At 41.0% G+C, this 25,423-nt stretch overlaps 2 protein-coding genes across 2 annotated transcripts in view; both read left to right on the top strand.

Moving 5' to 3' along the window:
• Positions 1–16,319, top strand: part of apc (APC regulator of WNT signaling pathway) — a 31,621-nt gene extending 15,302 nt beyond the window's left edge. Inside the window, exons 3-16 of the mRNA XM_053645148.1 lie at positions 1,582–1,666; positions 2,430–2,607; positions 2,879–2,987; positions 3,122–3,235; positions 3,557–3,640; positions 5,479–5,559; positions 5,967–6,065; positions 6,362–6,740; positions 6,888–6,983; positions 7,095–7,234; positions 7,334–7,411; positions 7,506–7,622; positions 7,717–7,931; positions 8,033–16,319. Coding sequence (XP_053501123.1) covers positions 1,582–1,666; positions 2,430–2,607; positions 2,879–2,987; positions 3,122–3,235; positions 3,557–3,640; positions 5,479–5,559; positions 5,967–6,065; positions 6,362–6,740; positions 6,888–6,983; positions 7,095–7,234; positions 7,334–7,411; positions 7,506–7,622; positions 7,717–7,931; positions 8,033–14,405 — 8,148 coding nt within the window. The 3' untranslated portion in view covers positions 14,406–16,319. The remainder of the gene's footprint in view (positions 1–1,581; positions 1,667–2,429; positions 2,608–2,878; positions 2,988–3,121; positions 3,236–3,556; positions 3,641–5,478; positions 5,560–5,966; positions 6,066–6,361; positions 6,741–6,887; positions 6,984–7,094; positions 7,235–7,333; positions 7,412–7,505; positions 7,623–7,716; positions 7,932–8,032) is intronic.
• An 80-nt stretch (positions 16,320–16,399) lies between these two features.
• Positions 16,400–20,652, top strand: LOC128620868 (C3a anaphylatoxin chemotactic receptor). The gene is made up of 2 exons (XM_053646217.1): positions 16,400–17,455; positions 17,966–20,652. The coding sequence occupies exon 2, from the start codon at positions 18,016–18,018 to the stop codon at positions 19,066–19,068; it is 1,053 nt and encodes a 350-aa protein (XP_053502192.1). The 5' UTR covers positions 16,400–17,455; positions 17,966–18,015; the 3' UTR covers positions 19,069–20,652.
• Positions 20,653–25,423: the final 4,771 nt, after the last annotated feature.

Below are 25,423 nucleotides of genomic sequence, written 5' to 3'. Positions count from 1 at the left end.
TGTTCGCTGTGACAATAATGAATGCATGACACGAAACAACAACAGTAATATCAAGAGGAGGAACTACTTCTATCGTCCTACAATACAGGTAACCTGATAAAACCTCGTTCACATAAAATGCAACATGAGGATTTGGTTAGTAGCTAGTCCTGTATGGCAGCAACCAACGCTGACTTCCTTGACAATCAATCGAGGGGTTTAACACCAATGAATAATCCTTACAGCTGTACAGGTGTGGAGCAAAACCCACTGCAGCACTACACCATCCAAGGTAACTAATATAGCTAGATAATGCACTTCATATAACTTTGGCTAGCTACCGTTATAAAGAATGACCATAGCAGTCGTGAAAAGCTAAATAAAATATTCTATGACTCCCTTTGATTGCTTGATTCTCTACTATGTATATGACTTATTTTGGTATCAGTATCAAATAACATGCACTCAGTCTGAAGAAAAATGGTATCAATGCATGCCTAGATACAACACACAAATATAGCAGAAATTATACGGTAGACTTTAAAATGTCAACATGCACCTGATATGATGTACAGTTGAGGTCCTAAGTTTACATGTTTAATAATTAAAAAAAATTAAGAGGGATCTTTTAAAAAATGGCATTTTGGTTTTTTTCTTTAGTTCTGCCTGGAATAAACTATTTCACATAACAGATGTTTACATATAGTCCACGAGACACGATAATAACTGAATTTACACAAATGAACCAGTTCAGAAGTTTACATACGCTCGATTATTAACACTGTGTGTCGTTACCTGGACGATCAACGCCTGTGTGTATGTTTCGTGATCATTGTTCACGAGTCCCTTGTTTGTCCTGAGCAGTTAAACTGCCCACTGTTCTTCAGAACATTCCTCCAGGTCCTGCACGTTCTTTGCTTTTCCAGCATCTTCTGCCTATTTGACCTCTTTTTCCGACAGCGGCTATATGACGTCGAGATCCATCTTTTCATGCTAGGGACGACGGAGGGACTCGTACACGACTATCACACAAGGTGCAAACATTCAGTAATGTTCAGGAAGGCAACACAGTGCATTAAGAGCCAGGGGGGTGTAAACTTAGTTAAATGAACAGTTTGTGTAACTACACAGGTATTAAGGACACTCGATGTAAAGAGGGAGCAGATATTTGGCGTCTTCTCTTTCTGAAATGCTCGCGTTCGGTGTTCCTGAGCTCTGCAGACAGGAGGTTCTGTTTAAAGGCACGCTGAAGAAAATGGCTTCCATCACAGCGACCAGTTCGTCTCCGATCACGTCTAGAGACACATCTAACGCAGACTCGCAAAGAATTAGCAAGATCACATCTGTGAGACTTCAAAGCAGTTCTGAGCTTCTGACAAGAGAAACTGTTTGATGAGACTTCAAAGCTCTTTGATGTTCACAGTTCTCTTCTCTTTATCATAACCACTTTAACCTACAGGCAGAAAGAGCTGCAAACATTTCCCTCCTTTTAGTCAGGTACTTTGCTTCATCTCTAGGATCTAAAGGTCGCACAGTGCGTGTGGGAGGTTTTGTGTTTGTCAGAAAAGGTGGTGAAAATGTTCTCATGTTTGCCTGATGCAGGAGGTGCTGAAGCAGCTCCAAGGAAGTATCGAAGAAGACTCGAAAGATTCCCAAAGCCAGATTGACTTTTTGGAGAGGCTTAAAGGTACGAGTGTTCAGTGAATCAGATGAACGTGTTTGTTTGCCTGAAAGATTGTGGGCACCTGATCATCACAACCCATATGCGGGCCTTCAACAGGCGGTTCTCACAAAGTTGGAAGCACAGAACTGTATAGAATGGCTTTGTATGCTGTAGCATTATAATTTCTCTGGAATGAAGAGGTTCCCAAACCTGTTCCAGCATGACAATGTGCCTATACACGATGCTAGGTCCGTGGAGACATGGTTTGCCAAGGTTGGAGTGGAAGAACTCGAGTGGCCTGCACAGAACCCTGACCTCAACCCAGTTGAACACGTTTGGGATGAACTGGAATGCTTGGCCTTCAAATTAAATGCCTGACCTCACTAATGCTCTTGAGACTGAATGGACCACAACTATGCTCCAAAATCTAGAGGAAAGCCTTCTCAGAAGCATGGAAGTTATTATAACAGCAAAGGAGTACTAAATATCTTCAGAAAGCACATATGGGTGTGATGGTCTGGTTTCCACATACCTTTGGCCCTATATTGTATAAGGATACTGGAATTTTTATCATCATCACGATCATTTGGTCTCTAAAATATTCAAATTATTATTTTAAAATATTTAAATATTCAAAGTTGCTTAGTTCTATTTTTGTTGCCATTCAAAAATCCCTCTACTAGATGGCGTAGGAAACTATTTACATAATCAAGTAAATAGTCATCACACTTTTTTTTTCTTTTCTTTCTTTCTTTCTTTTTTTTATATTTACTTTTCACTTCTCCAGAGATAAATCTGGAGCCTAGCAGTTTCTCAGGGGTTAAGCTGAGAGCGAAGGCGCCCATGCCAGGCTCAGGTTCGGGCCACTCCGCTGACAGCAGCCCCATGGGCTCCTTTCCCAGGAGAGGAGTGACCAACGGGGGCAGAGACAGCGCCGGACACCTGGAAGAGCTGGAAAAGGAGAGGTGAGCCTCCTTCTTCTGAAATGATCATTTATTTTCCTTGGCTTTTCCTTATTGTTTAGATTAGATTAGATTTAGATATAGATTAGACATTTTCCAGGCTCTAAAGGTTCAAATTTCTCTTAATCAGTGCACTTACCTCGATCTGAAATCGTTTTCGTCCTAATTTCATATTTAACCCTGGTACTTCCCAGCTGTCACAGCTGTTATTCCTATGTAATATTTAACAGCATTGTTTATCTGATTGTGTGTATTTATTTATTTATTTATTTAGGTCCTTGTTAATGGCTGAGCTTCAGAAAGAAGAGAAAGAGAAGGATTGGTACTATGCCCAGTTGCAAAACCTCACCAAAAGGATCGACAGCCTTCCACTGACTGAGAATGTACATTCCTAAATTACATTTATCATAGATAGTCTTGTTATACCACTGACGAGCTTGTATATTGCTGATATGTTGCCGTAGCTTGTTTATATCGTTTTTCTTTATTAATTATCTTTTGTTTTTTTGCCGTGTAGTTCTCATTACAGACAGACATGACTCGCAGGCAGCTGGAATACGAGGCTCGGCAGATCCGGGCAGCGATGGAGGAGCAGCTGGGCACATGCCAGGACATGGAGAAGAGGGCACAGGTGAGGCGTCATTTAACAAAACACGCAATGTTTACATAAAAATGCATTCCTGTAGTGCCAATATCTATGGTTTAGCGTTAACGTTTACCATTTTTGACCTTTCGGCGATTGTTTGGTTTTTCTGCCTTACCAGATAAAGTAAAGGTCAACTGAATTGAGGCAAAACCTAGTCTAAGCACTGGGTAGTTAAAGGTTAAGGCTTTGCTCAAGGGTCCAACAGTGGCAGTCATGGGATTCGAACCAAGTTAAATGGGCAGAATTTGAACACGTGATCATCTGCTGTGTCTAAATTCTATAAATTCTATAAAATCATGTTCTCAGGTGCGGTTGGCGCGTATCCAGCAGATCGAGAAGGACATGCTGAGGTTGCACCAGCAATTACAGTCCCAGCCTTCAGAATCTGAGGTTAGTCTACCAAACTCGCCAAACACCCTCCATGAAGGTTCGGTGCACTCAAGCAGATTAACTGTACACAGTGAGTCGGAGTCTTATCGGATCGATTCAGTCCCAACACTACGAATCCCAGGAGCATCGGGGGTGTTTCAGTATCGTAGTGTAACCGCTGATATCGATAGGTCTGAAACACACAGGTTAATACATCCTCATCTACATTAACACTGTAGCAACAAAAATATGTTTAAATATTCACGAAAATAGAAGAATCGAAGGACCAAAACGCTCCACTGAGGTACTTTTTATTGTGGTATTGATAAACATAGACTGTGATCAAATTTAGTGCATCATCATAATCAGCCCATCTTATCACCTGTTTCAGAGGTTCCCTAATCTCAAAACTCAGATGTCGGAGGTTTTGATGATCTAGATGATGATGATCTCAGATCTTAATCTGAGACGACAGGATGTCTCAATTTCCGCCTCTCTGCTTTGTTTTTCTGTTTTAGTGTCGATTTAAATCTTGACACATGGGAATAGGCGTGTGCGGGCGTGTGCGGGCGTGTGCCTGTGCCTGTGCCTGTGCCTGTGCCTGTGCGCGTGTGCGCGCGCTTGTGTGCGTGCGCGTGTGTGTGTGCGCATGTGTTTCATGTTCGAAAACAAATATAAGATGAACATTTTTACTAAATTCAAAGTTCATAATTGAGTTTCTTCCTTAATGAACAAAATGAAGACACATTCAAGCTTGAAACTAGTGAAAATCGATTCTATATTTGTTTTATATTAACTTGAAAGTAATAAAATATATTACTCGTGCTGAAAATATGTACGTAAGATCCTTTTTGCTTGTGGACCAGTTACTCTGCTTCTCAGTATAAACGTTCTACACGTCTGAACCGCTTCTGCGATCACATTTTAATGGAGCACCAAATGCAGTCTCTGTGACGGAGCATGAACAGATGCGAGTGTGACCTGGCTTTTAGATGTACAGATCAGGAGCAATAAGGCTTGATGTGGAAGGTTTAGTACCAGATATATGTGTGCATTTAAGGTGATTAGTGGTTCATGTTAAGGAAGATGGGCCGATAAGTATGGTTGTATGTTCGTGTGCGCGCGTGCGCATGCGTCTCTGTGTGCCATATCTGGATTATGTAGGTCATGAAGAGAAACTCTTGCTGGTATTACAGCTGACTAATTGACTGACGGTGTCAGGGGTTGTCTGTCAGTTTGTGCCTGACAGATCAAGGTTTACACACACACACACACACACACACACATATATATACACACAAACACACACATGTAGACATACAAAGAGAGAGAGATGCGTGTGCACACATACACATGGAGTTCATGCTTTACTCAGACACACATGTATATTAAATCAGACATGGCATGAAGAAATGAATGGAGTTGAATGGATGGGGTCAGGGTTAGGTTTTGGTGGGAGTTAGGCTTTCCTCCCTCGCACTTTATGGCAAGTAGGGGTCGGAGATATCACGATTTTCAAAGGCTTTGTATCACAATATATACAGTAGCATTGTTATGAAATTTCTAGCAAAACAGGAGTGTTGCATTTAAAAAAAAAAGAAAAGAAAAGAAAAACCAGTGTTTAATGACGCTTGTGTCTTATACATAAATGAACAAACACTTAACATCAAATCAGCTGCTTCCACACTTGGTATATAATTATTTAAAAAGATATCTCCGAACATCATGGTGTAATTTATCACAGTCTCGTTATTATATCGTATCGCCCAGCCCCAGTGGCAGGTTCATTGCGTGTTCTCGCTTCGTTTTATTCTGCATCGTTATCTCCTCTGTAACGTTCTAATTTTCCACAATTCCAGGCCAAGCATGACCTCGTGGCCCAGACCGAGGGGGCACAGGCATCAGGAGACTCGGTCATCGGGAATGGAGCTTGCTCTCAGGTAAGGAAGGACAAACTTGCATGTTCCTGCACTTCCCACTGAAATCTTTTTTTTTTTTTTTTTTTAATTTATTTATTTATTTATTTATTTATTTATTTATTTTTTAAGTGTCTATTGTGGGCTTGCTGGTGAATTGCATGCCGTTTTCCTGGCTCCCTGAACAATAGCGTTTTGCAGACAGATGGCGCCACAGACGTGTCGGTGGATTAGCCACCGGGATCGAGTGTTTATTGACCTTAGTTTTTAACGTTACACGTTTAACAGTAAATGATCTGTATTGACCTCCTGTTGAAGCATATTTCCTAATTAAATGCTTATTTTTTTTTGCAGTGAGGATTAAAATGGCATTTTCTTTCTTTTTTTATTTTTATTTTTTTTAAAGATAACTCACTCGCCTGTTTTGTCAGGGCTCAAGCTCTCGTGTGGATCATGACACAGCCAGTGAGATGAGTAGTGGAGGAAGTTACTCGGTACCACGCAGACTTACCAGTCATTTGGGCACCAAGGTGAACTAATAAACCTGAGTTATCACACATTCGGTGTGAAATCTTGACTTCCTTTGTAGATGTGTCTGTTCTCTTTGGGAGATTTTAACCAGAAATGTCACATTTGGAACACATTTGGATGTTGTGATAAATGTCAAATTTATTGCTACATACTCAGAATTTTATTATTTAGATCGATGGGTATTTTACCTAATAGATGTCATATATTCAGTAGGTTTTCTTGTGCACCTAAACATTTAACTATTATTTATTTATTTATTTATTTTTTTTTACACACAATTGTCCCGTCTCCCCAGGTGGAAATGGTCTACTCTCTGCTCTCCATGCTGGGCACTCATGATAAGGATGACATGTCTCGCACTCTCCTGGCCATGTCCAGTTCTCAGGACAGTTGTATAGCCATGCGTCAATCCGGCTGCCTGCCGCTGCTTATCCAGCTCCTGCATGGCAATGACAAGGACTCTGTTCTGCTGGGCAACTCTCGAGGCAGCAAGGAGGCCCGAGCCAGAGCCAGTGCTGCCCTACATAACATCATCCACTCGCAGCCAGACGACAAGCGCGGCCGGAGAGAGATCCGGGTGCTCCACTTGCTGGAACAGATCCGGGCCTACTGCGAGACCTGCTGGGAATGGCAGGAGAGCCATGAGCGTGGAGTAGACCAAGACAAAAACCCAAGTAAACCTGGCTTTTGGGTTTTCTCTCCTTACGTTTTACTGCTGTATCAGCTGCAGATTTCCTTATGGTTTAAGGGACGGTACTGTCCTAGCCGTGCTACTAAGTGACCATTTCAATTAGTGAACGTTCTTTTCTTGTGAATTTTAGTGCCTTCACCTATGGAGCACCAGATCTGCCCAGCTGTGTGTGTTCTCATGAAGCTGTCCTTTGATGAGGAGCATAGACATGCAATGAACGAACTTGGTAAGTTTCCCTATCTGCTGCGATTGGCTTAGATTTTCAGAGCGGTCAGTGAGCTATTTGTTTAGGAGAATATACATTTTAAAAGAATTACTGAACGGTTATGGTTTATAGGTGGACTGCAGGCTATAGGTGAACTGTTGCAGGTGGACTGTGAAATTTATGGCCTTACGAGTGACCACTACAGTGTTACATTAAGAAGATATGCTGGCATGGCTCTAACTAACTTAACTTTTGGAGATGTAGCCAACAAGGTAAGGAATTCTGCTCAGTTTTAGATTTAAACTAATTATTGTAATAATTCTGTTGTTGTTATTGCTATTAACCATGAATTTTTTTTATTTTTTAAACAGGCCACACTTTGTTCCATGAAGGGCTGTATGAGGGCCATGGTAGCGCAACTGAAATCTGAGAGTGAGGATTTGCAACAGGTAAACGTAGTATCATATTGCAGTTATGTATGTGTACCTTTATCTTACAGTAATCCTATTCGCTTTCATTTCATCATCAAATTTACGCTTTCAGGTCATTGCCAGCGTGTTGAGAAACCTGTCTTGGCGTGCTGATGTCAATAGTAAAAAGACATTGCGTGAGGTTGGCAGTGTTCGGGCTCTAATGGAGTGTGCCCTTGAGGTTCAGAAGGTAAGGACTGTTTTGAGTGCGGTGTAAACATTAAACGTTATTGTTGTCTGTTTTGTATCATGACGACATCTTTCAATCCTTTTTGCTTTTCTAGGAATCGACACTAAAAAGTGTGCTTAGTGCCCTTTGGAATTTATCTGCTCATTGCACTGAAAACAAGGCTGATATCTGTTCTGTTGCTGGCGCGTTGGCCTTTTTAGTGAGCACGCTAACCTACAGAAGCCAAACCAACACCCTTGCCATTATCGAAAGTGGTGGAGGCATCTTGAGGAATGTTTCAAGTCTTATAGCCACAAATGAGGAGCACAGGTGAAATGATATTCTGTTGCTTCTTCTGCCATAAGCAAATTGTTTGTATTCTCCCAGTGCTGTGAATGCTAATTCTTGTCTGTTTTACAATATTTTTCTAGGCAAATCCTGCGGGAGAGCAGCTGTCTGCAGACCCTTCTTCAGCATCTTAAATCTCACAGCTTAACCATAGTGAGCAATGCATGTGGAACTCTGTGGAACCTGTCAGCTCGAAATGCAAAGGACCAGGAGGCGTTGTGGGATATGGGAGCAGTTAGTATGCTCAAAAATCTGATCCACTCCAAGCACAAAATGATCGCTATGGGTAGTGCCGCAGCTCTGAGAAACCTCATGGCCAATCGACCTGCCAAATACAAGGACGCAAACATAATGTCTCCTGGATCTAGTCTGCCTTCACTACATGTAAGAAAACAGAAAGCACTAATTGAAGAACTGGATGCACAGCATCTTTCTGAAACTTTTGATAATATAGATAATTTGAGCCCTAAGGCTTCTCACAGGAACAAACCTCGGCACAAGCACAACGTTTATGGTGATTACGATGGAGTTTGCAGGTCTGATGGTTTTAACACTAGTGGTGTTGGTGTTCGCTCCCCTTACATGAACACTCCAGTGCTCTCCAGCCCATCTTCTCGAGAGAATAGGGGCAATGCAGACAGTGTTCGGGCTGAGAGAGACAAGAGTCTGGATCGGGAGCGAAGAGGTGTCCACCCAGATCCTGACTCGGGTAAAAGAATGGGAATGCAAATTCCTACCACTGTAGCACAAATAGCAATGGTAATGGAAGAAGTACAAAGCATGCACTTGGGCCTAGACGACCGAAATGCTGGATCGACTCCTGACTCTCACATGGTTCAGGATGACCTCGTCAGACGTCAGACTGGGGTTCACAGTCACCAAAACATGTACAACTATAGTAAACCAGATGCATCAGGCAGACCTTGCCCAATGCCCAAACTGGAGTATAGAGCATCTAATGACAGCCTTAATAGTGTCAGCAGCACGGATGGCTATGGAAAAAGGGGTCAGATGAAACCATCTGTAGACTCCTATTCTGAAGATGATGAAGGAAAATGGTGTGTCTATAGAAAATATCCAGCTGATCTTGCCCATAAGATACACAATGCGAATCATATGGAGGATGATGATGGTGATTTAGACACGCCAATTAACTATAGTTTGAAGTATTCAGATGAGCAGCTCAACTCAGGCCGACAAAGCCCAAGCCAGAGCGAGAGGTGGGCAAGGCCCAAGATTTTGGAGGATGAGATGAAACGCTCTGATCACAATCCACCTAGGTCCCAGAGCCCAGGGTATCCCATGTACACAGAGGGAAATGGCGAAAGTGAAGATAAGCTTAAAAAATACCAGCCCCTGTTTGTTCAGCAGGACATGTCTGGAGGATTCCGATCCAGGGGACCCAATGAGCAAAGTGGCAGTGCGTCTGGTCATGGAATGAACAAAAAAATGAACCAAACAATTTGTACTGTTGATGACTTTGGTGATGACAAACCAACTAATTACAGTGAGCGCTATTCAGAAGAGGAACAACTTGATGAGCAGCCTACCAATTACAGCATAAAATACAATGAAGATCACCACGTAGAGCAACCTATTGATTATAGTCTGAAGTATTCTGATGCGTCTTCTAAAAAACCAGTGTTCAGTCATTCAAAAGCATCATCTTCACAGAGCTCCGTCAAGGAACAGTTAAGCCAGGACAGTTCATCTTCTGTCTCATCAATAAAAACTCAGAATCGGCAAAAACAGCTCCATCAGCCCTCAGCTCAGACTCGACCCGGGCCTGGCAGGTCGATTCAAAAGTCCAATTGCAAGGCTCCTACAATAAATCAAGAAACACTGCAGACCTATTGTGTTGAGGATACACCTATATGTTTCTCAAGGGGGAGCTCCCTATCATCCTTATCTTCTGAAGATGAAATGGAGAGCTGCAAGCAGAATGTCAACGCAGCTAGTAATTACACAACTTTGCCTGTTGCTGAAAAATCGTCCAATAATGTTCCTGATCAGCGCACAACAGAAGGTCAATCGTCCAACCATTATGTCCGAATGAAGCCACCACGACACCAAGGATCTCATGTTGGGCATGGTGAGGGTTCCAGACATCAGAAAGCAGTAGAATTTTCATCAGGTGCTAAATCACCATCAAAAAGTGGTGCTCAGACCCCCAAAAGTCCTCCTGAACATTATGTGCAAGAGACCCCTCTTGTGTTTAGCAGATGCACTTCTGTCAGCTCTCTTGACAGCTTCGAGAGCCACTCCATTGCAAGCTCAGTACAGAGTGAGCCATACAGTGGAATGGTCAGTGGCATAATCAGCCCTAGTGACCTGCCTGATAGCCCCGGCCAAACGATGCCACCCAGTCGTAGCAAGACACCTCCACCACCACCCCCACGTACAACGTCCATAAAGCAGAAAGTTAGCATGCCGCCCCATGTAGAAAAACGTGACTTGGCACCAAGACATGCAGCTGTCAGTGCTGCTGTGCAAAAAGTGCAAGTGCTTCCAGATAATGACACACTTCTACATTTTGCCACAGAGAGTACTCCAGAGGGATTTTCATGTGCCTCAAGCCTCAGTGCATTAAGTCTGGACGAACCCTTTATTCAAAAGGATGTTGAGCTAAAGATAATGCCCCCACTTCATGAGGATGACCATGGAAACAAGACAGAACCAGAGAAAGAAGACACTAATGAGTCTAAGAGGCAAGACAAGCCTCCAGTAAATACTGAATCTGAGAAAGATCTACTGGATGACTCTGACGACGACGACGATGATCGAGAGATCCTAGAAGCATGTATAAATTCAGCCATGCCTACAAAGTCCTCGAGAAAACCCAAGAAGCAAGCACCCCCAAACACTTCAAGAATACCACCACCAGTGGTCCGTAAACCAAGCCAGCTCTCTGTTTACAAACTACTCCCCTCACAAAACAGAGGACAACTGCAAAAACATATGGCATTGAGTCATGGGGAGGACATGCCTCGGGTATATTGTGTAGAAGGAACGCCTACTAATTTCTCCACAGCAACATCTCTTAGTGACCTTACTATTGATTCACCTCCAAATGAGTTGGCTACTATTGAAATTCCAGCTCCCCAAGCAGAGGCGTCAAATCAAAGACGGGACACCGTCCCAGAGGGTAAAAGTGCAGAAACGACTGATATTGCTGCAGCTTTTGACGTGCAGTGTGCTCCTGGTGAGAACGAAGGGGATGACATTCTTGCCGAGTGCATCAACTCAGCAATGCCAAAAGGTAAAGTACACAAGCCGTTCAGAGGGCAAAAAATGTCGGATCAACCTCAGCATCCACCTACTGCTACTGGCAGTCTAGTTCAGCAAGAGTTTGAAAAGAAAAAGCCAACTTCTCCCGTAAAACCAATGCCACAAAGCAGTGAATATAGAGCAAGGATGCTTAAGCGACCAGATGCCTCTAGCAACTTATCAGAAGCAGCATATCCTGATAAAAACACCGAAACAAAAAAAATAGAGTCTAAAGCAGGCCCCAGAACATTGGCAGATAAGCCTACGAATACCGAGGAACGTGCCCGTCCAGGTTTCGCCTTTGATTCTCCGCACCATTACACACCAATTGAGGGTACTCCTTATTGCTTTTCTCGCAATGATTCACTAAGCTCACTTGACTTCGAGGACGATGATCTTGACCTTTCCAAAGAGAAAGCTGAGCTCCGAAAAGATAAGGAACAAAGAAAGCTTCCACCTTCAAAGAGTAACGGAGAGCATTCTGGAAACACTAACAGAGTGGCCACATTCCAGAGTGCCCCAGCAAAGGCCCTTCAAAAACCAGGTTTTTCACTTGCATCCAAAGAAAATACCGGAACAGTGCCTGATGAAAAGCAAAAATTTTCAATAGAGGACACCCCAGTGTGTTTCTCAAGAAATTCCTCCCTAAGTTCTCTTAGTGACATTGACCAAGAAAACAACAACAAAGATTGCTCACACAAAGAGGACACATCACAAGTGGAAATGCCCAGGCCTCAAGCCTCTGGCTATGCGCCAAAAGCCTTTCATGTGGAGGATACTCCTGTCTGTTTCTCTCGAAACAGTTCTCTTAGCTCACTCAGTATTGATTCTGAGGATGACCTCCTACAAGAGTGCATCAGTTCTGCAATGCCAAAGAAGAAGAAGCAACCACCTAGAAGTAAGAGTGATGACCAAGGTGTTAAGGAGGAGAAAAGCATGTTAGATGATGGCATTTTAGCAGAGGAACCCGACCTCATACTGGATCTCACAGATACACACAGTCCTATTTCAGAGCAAGCCTTGTCTCCAGATTCTGAATCCTTTGACTGGAAAGCCATCCAAGAGGGTGCTAATTCAATCGTTAGCAGTCTGCACCAGGCTGCGGCCAGTTTATCTAGACAGGGATCGTCTGATTCAGATTCTATCCTTTCTCTTAAATCTGGCATTTCCATTGGATCCCCTTTCCACCTGCCGTCAAATCAAGATGACAATAAGCCACCTGCCCATAAAGGACCAAGAATATTGAAACCGGGTGAGAAAAGCACTTTAGAGGCAAAAAAGAAAGAGGAGGAAGCTGCTAAAAGCCTAAAAGGGGGTAAGAAAGTGTATAAAAGTCTTATCACCGGAAAACCACGACCTAGTCTTGAGACCATGACTTCTCAGCAGAGACAGCCTCAAGTTCCTGTAGTTTCAAGAGGAAGGACAATGGTTCATGTCCCTGGTGTGAGGAGCAGTTCTCCCAGTACCAGCCCTATTCCAAAAAAGCCTCCTACTCGTGGACAAGCCATAAAACCCCCAGCTCCCCAGGCACCAAATTCTGGAAACTCTCCTAGGACTATGAAGACACCATCAAAGTTAGACCCTAGTCCTGCCAGAGAACCAGCTGTCTCCCAAGGTGGATCAAGTAAAACCTCCTCTCGATCAGGATCAAGAGATTCCACACCATCTAGACCACCCCAGCAATCCCTAGCTAGACCCATGCAGTCTCCTGGTCGTACCTCTGCCTCACCAGGTAGGAATGGTCTAACGCCACCAAACAAGTTCTCGCAGATACCTCGTACTGTTTCTCCAAGTGCAGCTTCCAAACCTGGGTCTGGTCGAATGTCTTACCCATCTCCAGGGAGGCAATTGGGTCAGCAAACACCTCCGAAACATAGTGGCTTGCCGAGGAGCACCAGTGGTATACCCAGGAGTGAATCTGCCTCAAAAAGTCTAAATCAGTATGGAACCACAGGCCCTTCCAAAAAAGCAGAGCTGTCCCGAATGTCTTCCACAAAGTCAAGTGGGAGTGAGTCTGACAGATCAGAGAAACCTGGACTTGTTCGCCAATCCACGTTTATTAAAGAAGCCCCTAGTCCAACCCTGAAAAGGAAATTAGAGGAGTCTGCTTCTTTTGAGTCTTTGTCTCCATCCTCTCCTAGTCAGTCTCAGACACCTATTTCAAGCCCGTCCTTACCAGACATGTCTCTCACTCTGCCCTACCAAGGAAGTGGCTGGAAAAAGTCCCCTCAAAGCCAAAACTCTTCTGAAAATGGAGATGGGAAGTCACTTAGACGGCATGACATCTCCCGATCCCATTCAGAGAGCCCGTCAAGACTCCCAATTAACAGAGGAGGGACATGGAAAAGAGAACACAGCAAACATTCGTCCTCTCTACCAAGAGTAGGTACTTGGAAAAGAACAGGCAGTAGTTCCTCTATTCTCTCTGCATCATCTGAGTCTAGTGAAAAGGGCAGAAGTGAAGATGAACCTCACCCAGTTAATCCACCTCAGCGATCTGCACAGAACAAGGATGGCGGACTGGAAAGGAAGGGAACATGGAGGAAAATAAAAGATAAGGAAGCAGGTCCCTCAATGACTCTAGACTTACCTGATCCAACTAGTGATGTATGCACATCACATCAGACAAGTACCACAGCATCTAAATCTGAGGATGTCTGGGTGAGGATTGAAGATTGTCCCATCAACAGCCCTAGATCTAGTAAGTCGCCAACAGCAAACACACCTCCGGTAATTGATGGCATGTCTGGAAGACTACATCCTAGTGATTGGGACTTGAGTGAAGTGCATCTTAAGCAGCCAACAGCCAACGAGAATGCGTCCAGTCGACGTCTCGGTTCGGAAACTAATTTGAACCTGATTCGAAGTAGTGAGAGTCTTGACCAGAAGGTGATCGACATCAAGCCTGTTTTAAGCACTCCAAATATCGCTACAGAAGTTCATGAAATTGCAATTGCCGAGCGTACACCTTTCAGCTCGACCAATTCCAGCAAACACAGCTCCCCTAGTGGTGCTGTTGCTGCCAGGGTTAGTCCTTTTAACTATACGCCAAGCCCTAGAAAGAGCAGTGCAGACAGCACAACGCCGAGGCCATCTCAGATCCCCACTCCGGTTAACAGCAGTGTAAAGAAGAAAGACTCTAAAGGAGACACGACAGAAAGTGGGTCCTATATTGTCACCTCGGTGTGAAAATTGTGTGAATAGACTGGACAATACTTGGAACATGTTTTGTTGAACTCTGTGGGAGCAAAACTGTTTAAACATATTGTAGTCGAAGCAAATATATACGGTTGTGTACTTTTTGCTGGTAGAATTGTGACAGGCACACTTGGTTATCAGTGGAGGGAGGGCAGGATATTGTATGTCAATTTGTACAGATTTAATTATGTATATATTTAATTTAAACTGGTGACAAGATCTTATCTTGCCCGACTCGAGGTAGATAATTACAGTGGAATATTTGGGATGTTGAGACACCTTTTGGTTGACCCTCCTTACTAATGCATTTGATTTTTAAGGAACTGTACACCTGTATTAATTCCAATGTCAAACTCCTTTTTACTGCCACATATTGTATGTTATGACCTCTGCTCCTTGCATGATCTCATCCAATGTTCTGAAGTAAAGTTGAACATTGATGTGGACACAAGATGTGCTGATAGCTGTAGTGTAACCTTTTACACGTTTGTCTGTGCTTTTGAAAGTAAGGAATTAACTACGAAAAACAAACACTTCGGAGGATATTTACAATGGTCATAGATTCGAAAAATAAATAGATTCATTGCTCTGCTATTTGTGTATGACATTTCCGGTTGAGATGAGTGTTTTAAATTGACACTTTGGTTTCTGAAGGACTGAAGTTGTTAGAATTAAATTATTGTAGGTTTTGGTGGTGTTTTTTTTTTTGTTTGTTTTTTTTTAAAACCTAATTTGCTTTGCCCATTATTCAGAGTTATTATTAAAGCACATGTTCAGATATACTCTTTTACCAAAATGGCACATTGTTGTTTTTTTGTTTGTTTGTTTGTTTGTTTTTCCCCCTCATGCAATAAAGTAGGCTGATTGATGTTTGACATACTTTTCAAATTCCAAATGGCAAATCGATGTAATAAACACCATTTTGGTGAGAGTTGCTTCCTGTGCATTTCATCACTGAATCTGCAATGGTTTATATATATATATAGTGCACTCCCCCAACCCCCCCACCCCCTTTGTTTTTCCTTTTCAATGCATCTTAACAAAACTTGTAATACAGTTCAAAGTTTATTGCATGATATTTCATAGTTTAATTAATTCTGCCAATGGTTTAGTTTCTCAGACTTCTCAACAGTTGCAAAATATGTAAATAAATTCATGAAGTTCTGGCTCTTGAAATGTTTGTTTAGCTTAACTACTTATTTCGAGTTGCTTACCTCCTAAACTAGTAAATACAGCCATGTAATTGGTAATATCAGATTCTAAAGAGAGGTTTTCCATTCTATGGGGCAAGTAATTATGGACAATGTTTAGCCATCAAAAAAATGTCTGAAAATCAGTCTGAGGCTTTCATGGATTTGATAGATTTTAAGACAAAACTTCAAGAATGATCTGTAGCACTTCCCAGAAGTTTGAATGGAGAGAAAGTAGCTTGATAGCTATTTACCAGTAGAAATTAATAAAACATGATTCAGTTTATTAATTGAAAATAAGGCCGGTAAGTCCAATCTACTGTATCTTTCTTCTGCCCTAGAGGAGGCTATTAAGCCCAGATTCAGCCTGGACATGCCGATTGTATATCCAAATTTGGCACCATCTAACCCATACTGCGCTTGCTCTTGTTGATTTTTTACTAGGATGAAATGGAATTCTGAGCAGATTGTTTTTGCTATTTGGGATGATTTTGATGAACAGACCAGCAAAAAAAAAAAAAGGTATGGAATATGTCTGGAAAGGTTAGCAGCAATACACCGAAAATTGGTATGTATGCTGAACTTACACGCACCTTTCACTTTATTAGGAACCCTTGTACAACTGCACACTAATGTAGTTATCTGTTAGCTATCTGTCTTCCTGTCAGCTACTTCCCCATCAACAAGGAATTTACTTTTATAGAACTGCTGCTAGATTTTTGTTTGTATTATACACCACTCATTCTGTGTAATCGCGCCCCCCCCCCCCCCCCCCCCCCCCCGCCGCTGTTGATGTGAATTTAAATTATAGCTCTTGACTTCTATCTGAATAATTATATGTATTGTGCTGCTGCCATGTGATTGGCTGATTGCATGAATGGATATATACAGGTGTTCCTAATAAAGTGGACAGTGAGTGTGTAGTTGCTGTTTTATTATTAAATTCTCAAAGTATTCTAGCCGTCGCTATGATTTTAGTCTAGATCATAATGATCATGCAATTTGATATATTTCTATACGACCACAATTCCAAAAAAGTTGGGACGCAGTGTAAAATGTAAATAAACGTCAATAAAAACAGAATGCAATGATCTGCAAATCTCATAAACCCCATATGTGATTCACAATAGAACACAGAAAACATATCAAATGTTTAATTTAAAACTTTTCCAGCCTTTTGTTACCCCGTCTCTACTTTTTTTTGTGTATGAAATTCAAAATGACCTTATTTTTCTTCTTAAAGCGGTACATTTCCTCAGTTTAAACCCTTTGATATGTTTTCTATGTTCTATTGTGAATAACGTACGTGTTTGAGATTTTCAAATCATTGCGTTGTTCTTTTTTTTTTATTTACGTTTATTTACATTTAACAGCGTCCCCACTTTTTTGGAATTGGGGTTGCAGAAAACCTTGTGATTTTTATTTTTTGAATTTCGCAATAAGGACAAAAGAGAATTCTCAACATTTTGTAAATGAAATTCAATAGATGAATAGATTTTTTTTTTTTTTTTTTTTTTAAAAACATCACATACTTGTAGTGGTTCTCTCTTACATGTAGTGTTTTTTAGATTTATTTTAGATTTATTAATTGACTGAAGGTGCCATCTGACTCTTTGTATGATGATAAAACACAGATTCGTGTCTCTTAAGAAACCGCTGGTTCAGCTGCAGCATTAATTTGCCTCAGTGGTTTCTTGACTTCCTCTGGGGAAGAGCTCACCGCTGACGAGATGGTGTGGCCTTGAAAGCTTTTCCTGTGGACGACTTTTTTTTTTTTTTTCTACCCTCTACTACTTCTTCTCCTTTCCTTTTCAACTCGTTTGAGTTTCGGCTCGGCACGTTACCAGCGGGGTAAGTCAGCTCTTCTGCTGTATGATGGGCAAAAATCTGAAGAGGAGAGAATGAGTTGTATTTGTAATAAACGAATCGTAACAGTGTTGAGATTTCATGCGGTTAATAGCACGTCTCTAATCCTCCTTCAATTGGAAGCAAAAAAGAGACAAACTTTTGAATGTTAAAAGCCTCTTAATTATGACATTTAAACACCTTTGAATTCATAGTGCTGAAGTTTATTACTGTTTGTTTATTAAGTTTGTTACTGAGAAACCTGAAATGTGTAAATGTGCATTAATTTGAATTAATGAATTTGGGAAAGAAAAAACCTTTCTGAATTTATTTATTTATTTATTTATTTATTTATTTATTCAAAATGTGAGTTTGAAAGAACCCTTTCAATTCCAATAATTTGAATCCTTTTATACCATGAATTCAATCGTGTTAAAAAATTTCTTGATTTAAAAGGATTTTAAATGGCCTTCAGCATTATTCTTTCTCTTTTTCTTCCATACTTTCCAATCAAAGGAACGGGGTAGCTAGAGATTTCGTCTGGATTTCTCAAAGGCGGCAACAACATGAACGACACCTACAACGACTCGTACGATGACTATTATAAATACTTTTATGACAATTATAACTGTGACATTGGTTTGTCTGAAGAATCAAAGGGATCCATTGCAAAAGTGGCGCTTGTGCTCTACTGCCTGACGTGCCTCCTTGGAGTTCCTGGAAACGCCCTTGTAGTGTGGATTGCTGGTGTCAAGATGAAGAAGACCATTAACACCATCTGGTTTCTGAACCTGGCCATTGCTGACCTTCTGTGCTGCCTGTCCATACCATTTAGTGTGGCTGAAATCCTCCTGGGGCATCACTGGCCATATGGAGACACTATGTGCAAGATCCTACCCACGATCATTGTTGTCAACATGTTCGCCAGCATCTTCACCCTGAACCTCATCAGCCTGGATCGCTTCATCCAGGTTGTTAAACCTGTTTGGGCTCAGAATAATCGTACGCTTGGGTTAGCATGGGTATGCTGTGCCATGGCATGGGCACTGGCCATAATCCTCAGCCTGCCCACTATGATCCTACGAGAAACGTTCTCCTTTGATAACCTGACCATCTGCACATTCAGACACACCAATTTTACCGAAGAAGAATGCAGCATCGACAAAGGTGGCTCTTACAGGGCGCTAACCATGACCCGGTTTGTGGTGGGTTTCCTCATACCGCTTCTTTGCATTGTGTTTTGCTACACCGGGATCGCCCGGAAGGTGATGAGCAGCCACTTTCGTGCAGGAAGAGCATTCCGTATCATGCTTGCTGTTGTGGTGGCGTTTTTTGTCTCCTGGCTACCCTACCACGTGGTGGGTCTGGTAGACATTTATGGTGGGAATCAGGATGCCATGCTGGCTAGACACATAGACCCTTTGGCTGTCTCTTTTGCGTACGTCAACAGCTGCATGAACCCGATTCTTTACGTGTTTATGGGGCAGGACTTTAAAGAGAAAATTAAACTCTCTTTGAGACGGGTCTTCGAGAAGGCTTTTAGTGAAGATGCCACACACTTGTCACTGAGTTCTAAAGGACAGCAGACACGCTGCACCAACTCCTCAGACACCCAGTGACAGGGAGGTGAAGGTGGAACATGGAGTCCAAATTATGCGGGTATTAAATTACTATGAACCATCTGGACTTTGTTAGTTTGAGTAGCGTGTAACGCCTGTAGTAATAAATGGACCGAAAGGGGAAATCTATCCTGAAAGATTTGCACATTAATCAATATAATTAACATGATCGTCACTGATTTAATGATAATCAGAGCTCACTTTCCTCCCTCGTCCACCTGTTGGTGTGTCTTCCTGCTGTTAGTGCTGGCAGGCAGGTTTTAGCCCTTGTTTTTACTTCTACGTAAAGAGAGAGATGCCACGGCTCTTTAGTCCTTTAATCTGTACAACTTTTTTCCTCTAAACCCTAAATCTTAATACTCATACGGCTCTCGTCATCTCGATGATCACTAACTAGCCGAGCCGGGTCGTGTGGGAAAATCCCAGATGATCAGCAGTTTCTGTAATGCTCAAGCCAGCCTCTCTGGCTCCAACAACCACACCACGGTTAAAGTCCCAGGTCACACTTTCCCCTTTCTAATGTTAGCTGTGAGCATTAACTGACCTATTCGCATGATTTCATGCGCTGACCTGCTACCAACGAGCATGTGTACAGGTAATCTTATTAAAGTGGGCCTTGCGTGTAAACGTATTTAATTTGAAGTCTTTCAGGGTGGAGTTTTCATTGAAATGTGACTGGCAGTTTCTGGAACTTAGTTTCTGAAACTTCTGAAAGTTAGTTTACAGTGCATGTAGTTTTTTTTTTCTTCTTTTCCCCAGTGTATATATAAAACTTTGTTGTTTTTAAAAAAGAAAGAAAAAGAAAAATCTTAAGTACTAGACAGCCCTGTTAATGGTTTTAAATTATAATGCCATTTATAATTCTAATACTCAAATAGACAATAGATTTATCAGCTGCGCATGGATGCCATGTTGGCACGACAGATTCTTATCTCTGAAGTAAGCCCGGATGTTAAATGATTAAATGACGTTAAACAACAGGATTTCTAAATTAGGAGCACTTATTTAGATGTTTGCATTCCGAAGTAAATGAACGCAGTCATTGTGTTTGTTTCCAGAACATCAAACAGGTCAGAGTCATGATTTTATCAGCACAGATTCCGGGATGTGTAGTTATTTTGATGACATGACCTCGACACCAGCATTCTTGAACAGTTTGTCAGACTCCGGGATAGTTTGAGCCTGAAAAATGGGTTTAATGATTCTTGAAGTGGATTTGTACCGTTCAGTCTGGAGTCTGGTTCAGCATGACTCGGGCCTTGTGTAATTAAAGATGATGAAGAATGGAAAATGTTTGCCTACTCTGTGCATGTTTTGTTTTGTGTTTTTTTTAAAAAAAATTTTTTTATATAAATATCCTCTCAGATCACGCCTGTGGTTGTGTGCCTTCTTGTTATTTATAGCATGCATAGTGGCATGATCTGAAAAGACTGTAGAGTAAGCTCAGTTTTAAAGTACTACTATGTTTTCTGTAATAACAAACATGTTTTATTATACAACTGTTTGTATGATGTACTAAAGTTTTTCATGCAAATTTCTCAACTCCAACAAGTTCTGTGGCAATAAATAATTTCTGAGTATGTAGCTTTTCTGTTTGTGAATTCTTGATTTGCGAAAGAGTGTGTTTCAGCAAAATGGACTGCTGAATGGAGTTCCCCAGTGTGTACAAGTGGATGCTTCACCTTGCAAATAGTAACATCTTCTAACGACAAGTACATTCATTTTATCATTAAGAAATCCTTCTTTATGAGTGAAGTAAATGAATGATAAAATCATGACAAGATTAAAAAAAAATAAAAAATCAAAATGCATTACAAATGTTTGTAATGAAACGAGGATGGAGGATGGAGGGCGATCCGTCACTATAGGTGTTGTATAGGAAAAGTTCATAGCATTCATTTAAATGAAAAGATTCTAAATGCTGATTTGACAGGAGAGCAAAAGTTCTGCTTTCATTCTGACGGTTCTTAGAACACAGACATGCTGACAGGCTGCACAATGATTGCATAACCCTAGAGCAGTTTGTGTCTTTGAGCATCAAGCTTGGAAGAGTACAGTTTTGCAAGACATCGGCTTCTCAGAATCATCATTGGTATGGATATGAGATGTGTTAAGGTCTTAATGCTTTGTGTTTGACACCCATTTGTACTCTGTATCATCCACTGGGTGGCACCAAAAGATGAATCTAAACCTGAATTATTTTGTTCTGTGTCGAGCATTTCTGCAGGTAGAATATTATTTATTTATATTTATTCATTTATTCATTTATTTTCGTTGCTCAGCTGCACAGATGTTTAATAATGACACAAACCCACTGCCCGGAATTCAATAAAAGTGCTTCTTCCTTCCACTTCTTCACCAAGTTCCTGTTTCTAGTGCATTTTTTGACCTATCTGAACACTCAAATAGACACTTCAGTCAGTTTTGCTGAATAAGCTTCTTGGGAACTTGGTTTCGCTCACTTTCCCCTGGTTCTAAACATAATAATAATAATAATAAAGTAGGTCACATGTTCTAAGTTTCAGCCATTTTTTTTTCCTGTTCGTGAGGATCTTTCTAAAGCACTATGGTTACAATGTGAATGTGATCCAGTATGCATAATGTAATTAAGGCCTCTATGCAGTGCCTTGCATAAATATTCACCCCCTTTTGAACTGTTCCATGTTTTGCAGTGTTACAATTACAACCTGGTACTGAAATTGACTTGATTTAGTTTATAGGTCAAAACACCCAATAATGTTGAAGTGGAAAGAGCATTGTAATTTACAAAGAATTACTCATGCAATCACAGCTTTTACATTGTAAAAGTATTCACCCCCAGCATAAGCTGCTGTTAAACCTAAATTCAGTCCATTGCCATCAGAAGTCACACAGATGGGTTATAAATGCGCTCGTACTTAAAAATCGCAAGTTGATTTGTAAATGCACTTACTTAGAGAAGACATTACATATAAGTTTGCAAACTATATAACCCCCCCCTTCCCCCCCTTCCCAATTGAATACTCTTTCAATACTATGGGCTATAATACCAATAATATCTATTTTACTTCCTGGTTGTAAAGCTGCAAAATGAGAAAAGGTTCAAGGGGGGTGAATACTTATGCAAACCTACTTATGCAAGTGTACATTTGTAAATGAACTACATATAGTGGCAGAGATAATTTGCCTTTTCGTAGCCAAGCTGTAAACAGAACCCTAGTGGTGCCTGTGCTGAAGATATTAATGAGGATCACACTCGTTCATCTTCACAAAGTGCTCTATCCTCATCAGGGTGGAGGCGGAGCCTATCCTGGGAACGCTGGGGCAAAACAGGAATACTTCCTGAATGGGATGCCAGTCCATTGTAAGGCACTATGCATACACATTTACACCTAGGGACAATTTAGCATAGACAATCCACCTATCCACTTTTTGGGAAATGGGAGAACCCCAGAGGAAACCTGCACCCGGGGAGCATGTGTGAAACTCCACACAGATAGTAACCTGCGCTCGGGATTGAACCTGGGACCCTCGAGGCAGCAACACCACCCACTGCGCCAACATGGCACCGACTTTCTTAAAGCAAAGCAAAGCAAACTAAACCGTGTTCTGGGTTGTTGAATTTCCTGTCGTAATTTTTTTCAGAATGGGACTGTTTTTCTCTCTCGGACCTCTATCAGGTCAGTCTCTGACCTGGAGACTTTGTAAATGAGACAAAATTCTGCATCTTCTCAGAAAATCCACAATGTTTTCATGATCATCATGATGTTTAAATGTCAATGAAGCAAAAATGAAACATAAACATAAACCATTCAAATGTAACAGTGAAGAATGGGGACATGAAAATGGCTGATATTCCAATGAAACACAAGCATTTTTTTTTTTTAAATCGGCTTTATTAATTTTTATTTTTTTTTTTTGTATTGCACATTACAGAATATGCGAATCTATAAATTAATGTGACTAGGTGAAATATCCACAGATTCTCTTGTTAATTATATCCGCAGTAGGTCATGGGGACTGAAATGGCAACAAATCCCGAGAGTGTGCCTGCTGCAAAACTAAATCCCACATGACCACATCCTCATCTTTCTGAACAAAGGCGCAATTTAACGTTAGGCCTGTATTATAGTTTATTAATATCCAGTGGGCTAAAAGCAAACACGAGTGAACAGAGTACATCTATGGTGCGAGAAGAATTGAGTTTTCTATCCTCAGTCCTTTTTCATTTCCAAGGTGTTCGTATTCCCGTTCGTACCGTGGCTCCGAATCAGCAGCCTCTGGATCCACTCCTTCCGTAACCTGTGGAGAGACACAGTGTCAGCATTCTGTGGCAGAAGAGTTCTCAAAATCTGCAGAATAGCTATCGATGGTTGGGGAAAAAAAATTGCACAACATTTTTATCAAAATGAGGAAATTCATTTATAGCACTAACATTTACTTCTTTTTGTCCAGGAGTGTACATCCACAATTTATTTTTAACTTCTTGGTCATCTGTTCTTTTTCTAGCTGGATTGTAGATAAACATTTCTTTCATTTTTTTCTTTCGAATTCAGCCAACTTTCATCTACTGCGTTCTGACCACAAACTGAAGTCAGTCTGAAGTGAAACTAGAAAGGATTTGCACTTTATGTCTCTCCTCTTCTTGATAAGACCCATGGATTTGCCCTGAAACCGCTTGTATTAGATCACCCTACACAATCCATACATTCAATCTATACAAGAGCAGCACACGTATCTCTATCTGTCCTAAAACAACATTTTCTTCTTTATTAGCGAGAGGACCAAGGCCAGGGGATTAGTGTGTGCTTGTAACACTGCATGTGTTAATCCATACCAGCCTTATGGAAGAGAGAAACGGGAAATTGTATACACACACATCAGAGTAAAGCTGCTAGGATTTGGAGTTACATTAATTTGAGATAAATCGATCTTCTGCCTCCATTCTCTTACATTCTTATCACTGATCTGTAAATAGAAACATTACAGAGTCCGTTTCTCCTAGGGCACAAAACATTCTTTATTTCTCACATATTAATGAATGAGTTTTACTCGCGCTGGTAATGTAATAAATGTCATATATTTAATAGAGCTGTGTTTTGATTTGTTTAATTCATCACCGAGAACAAAATCTAGAAATATTGAGCAGGTCGATGATCGTAATGTACAGGTACAGAAGATAGAACACTGTTATAAGAGAAATATTCAGTAATGAGGTTGTGTGATTTGGCCTGACACAAATTTAAAAAATAAAATAAACAAATTAGTGCAATGACCCTGAAGTGGATTATTTTCCAATAACAGCATGCCCTGCAGTGTTTTAGTATTACTTTTTATTTTATTATTATTATTATTATTATTACTTCTAACTCAGCAATTTTCCAATGCTAAAACTTTTTATTTAGACTTTATTCTTTTAATTGTTTATAGTTATGTTTAATATTGCTAAACATCTGCAAGAAAAGTTTGTTCCTCTTATCACGTGCATTATAGCAGCTATAAACAGTCATGCCCTCACCAGCGGCTCTTTTTTTTTTTTTTCCCTTACTTGAAGTTAAAAATAGTGAAACCCGAACGCACAAACTCATCTGTCCTGAAGACATTCCCGTGGTGGAAAACATACTGACTGTTACAGGGACCTGACACTGGAGACTCCTTTCATAAATGTTATGGACCAATCAGAATCGAGCATTCAATAGTACTGTGGTAATAATAATAATAATAATAATAATAATAATAATAATAATCAACATTCCTTCACCGCTTCCTTCCACTGGTCATGCTAGTGGAATTTGACGAAGGTCTCCTGGTAAAACTGACCAACTGGTGCTGGCTTTAGCTGCATATAAATTGGAATCAATAAGCTTCCGAAAATCTGCTTTTGATCAAAAAAGCCTAAATCTAATCATCCCTTTCCTTCTTCTGTTGTGGTCTTGACAATGTATTCCTTCACTGCACATATGGCTCCCACACCCCGAGTCGTTTTTCACAATAATCTCCAATTTGGATTTAATAGACAGGGGTTTTCTTGGTAATCACCCCTGCCAGACAATAATAAGCCTTGGAAAGAAAAAAAAAAGTCCCTGTGACAGAAACAAAGAATCCGTTTTGATAAAGACCCAATTCTCCCTACGGAAAGTCATTTAGGCTGAGCCGGTGTTGGATGTGGCAGGCGTACGTACTTTGATAAAGCACTACTCTTCATTCTGGCTTCTTCGTTCCCAGTCATCTGATCGTGTCTCTCTATCTTCTCCTCCCAAAATGTCTTTAGCTTTTGTTTGTCATGAATCCGGGCCAAATTCATCGCCTGCATGGATGGGAGCAAAAGAGTTTAGAGTGATTGATAGACACAAAAAGGCCCCTTCAAACCCTGCTG

This window comes from Ictalurus furcatus, chromosome 16 (genome assembly GCF_023375685.1).
Source record: "Ictalurus furcatus strain D&B chromosome 16, Billie_1.0, whole genome shotgun sequence".
Classification (NCBI taxonomy): Eukaryota; Metazoa; Chordata; class Actinopteri; order Siluriformes; family Ictaluridae; genus Ictalurus; species Ictalurus furcatus.
This window is presented reverse-complemented; position numbering and strand designations above follow the sequence as displayed.

Bases quoted from the DNA above. Each gene is read 5' to 3' on its own strand.
- LOC128620868 (XM_053646217.1), top strand. From the start codon at position 18,016: ATGAACGACACCTACAACGACTCGTACGATGACTATTATAAATACTTT.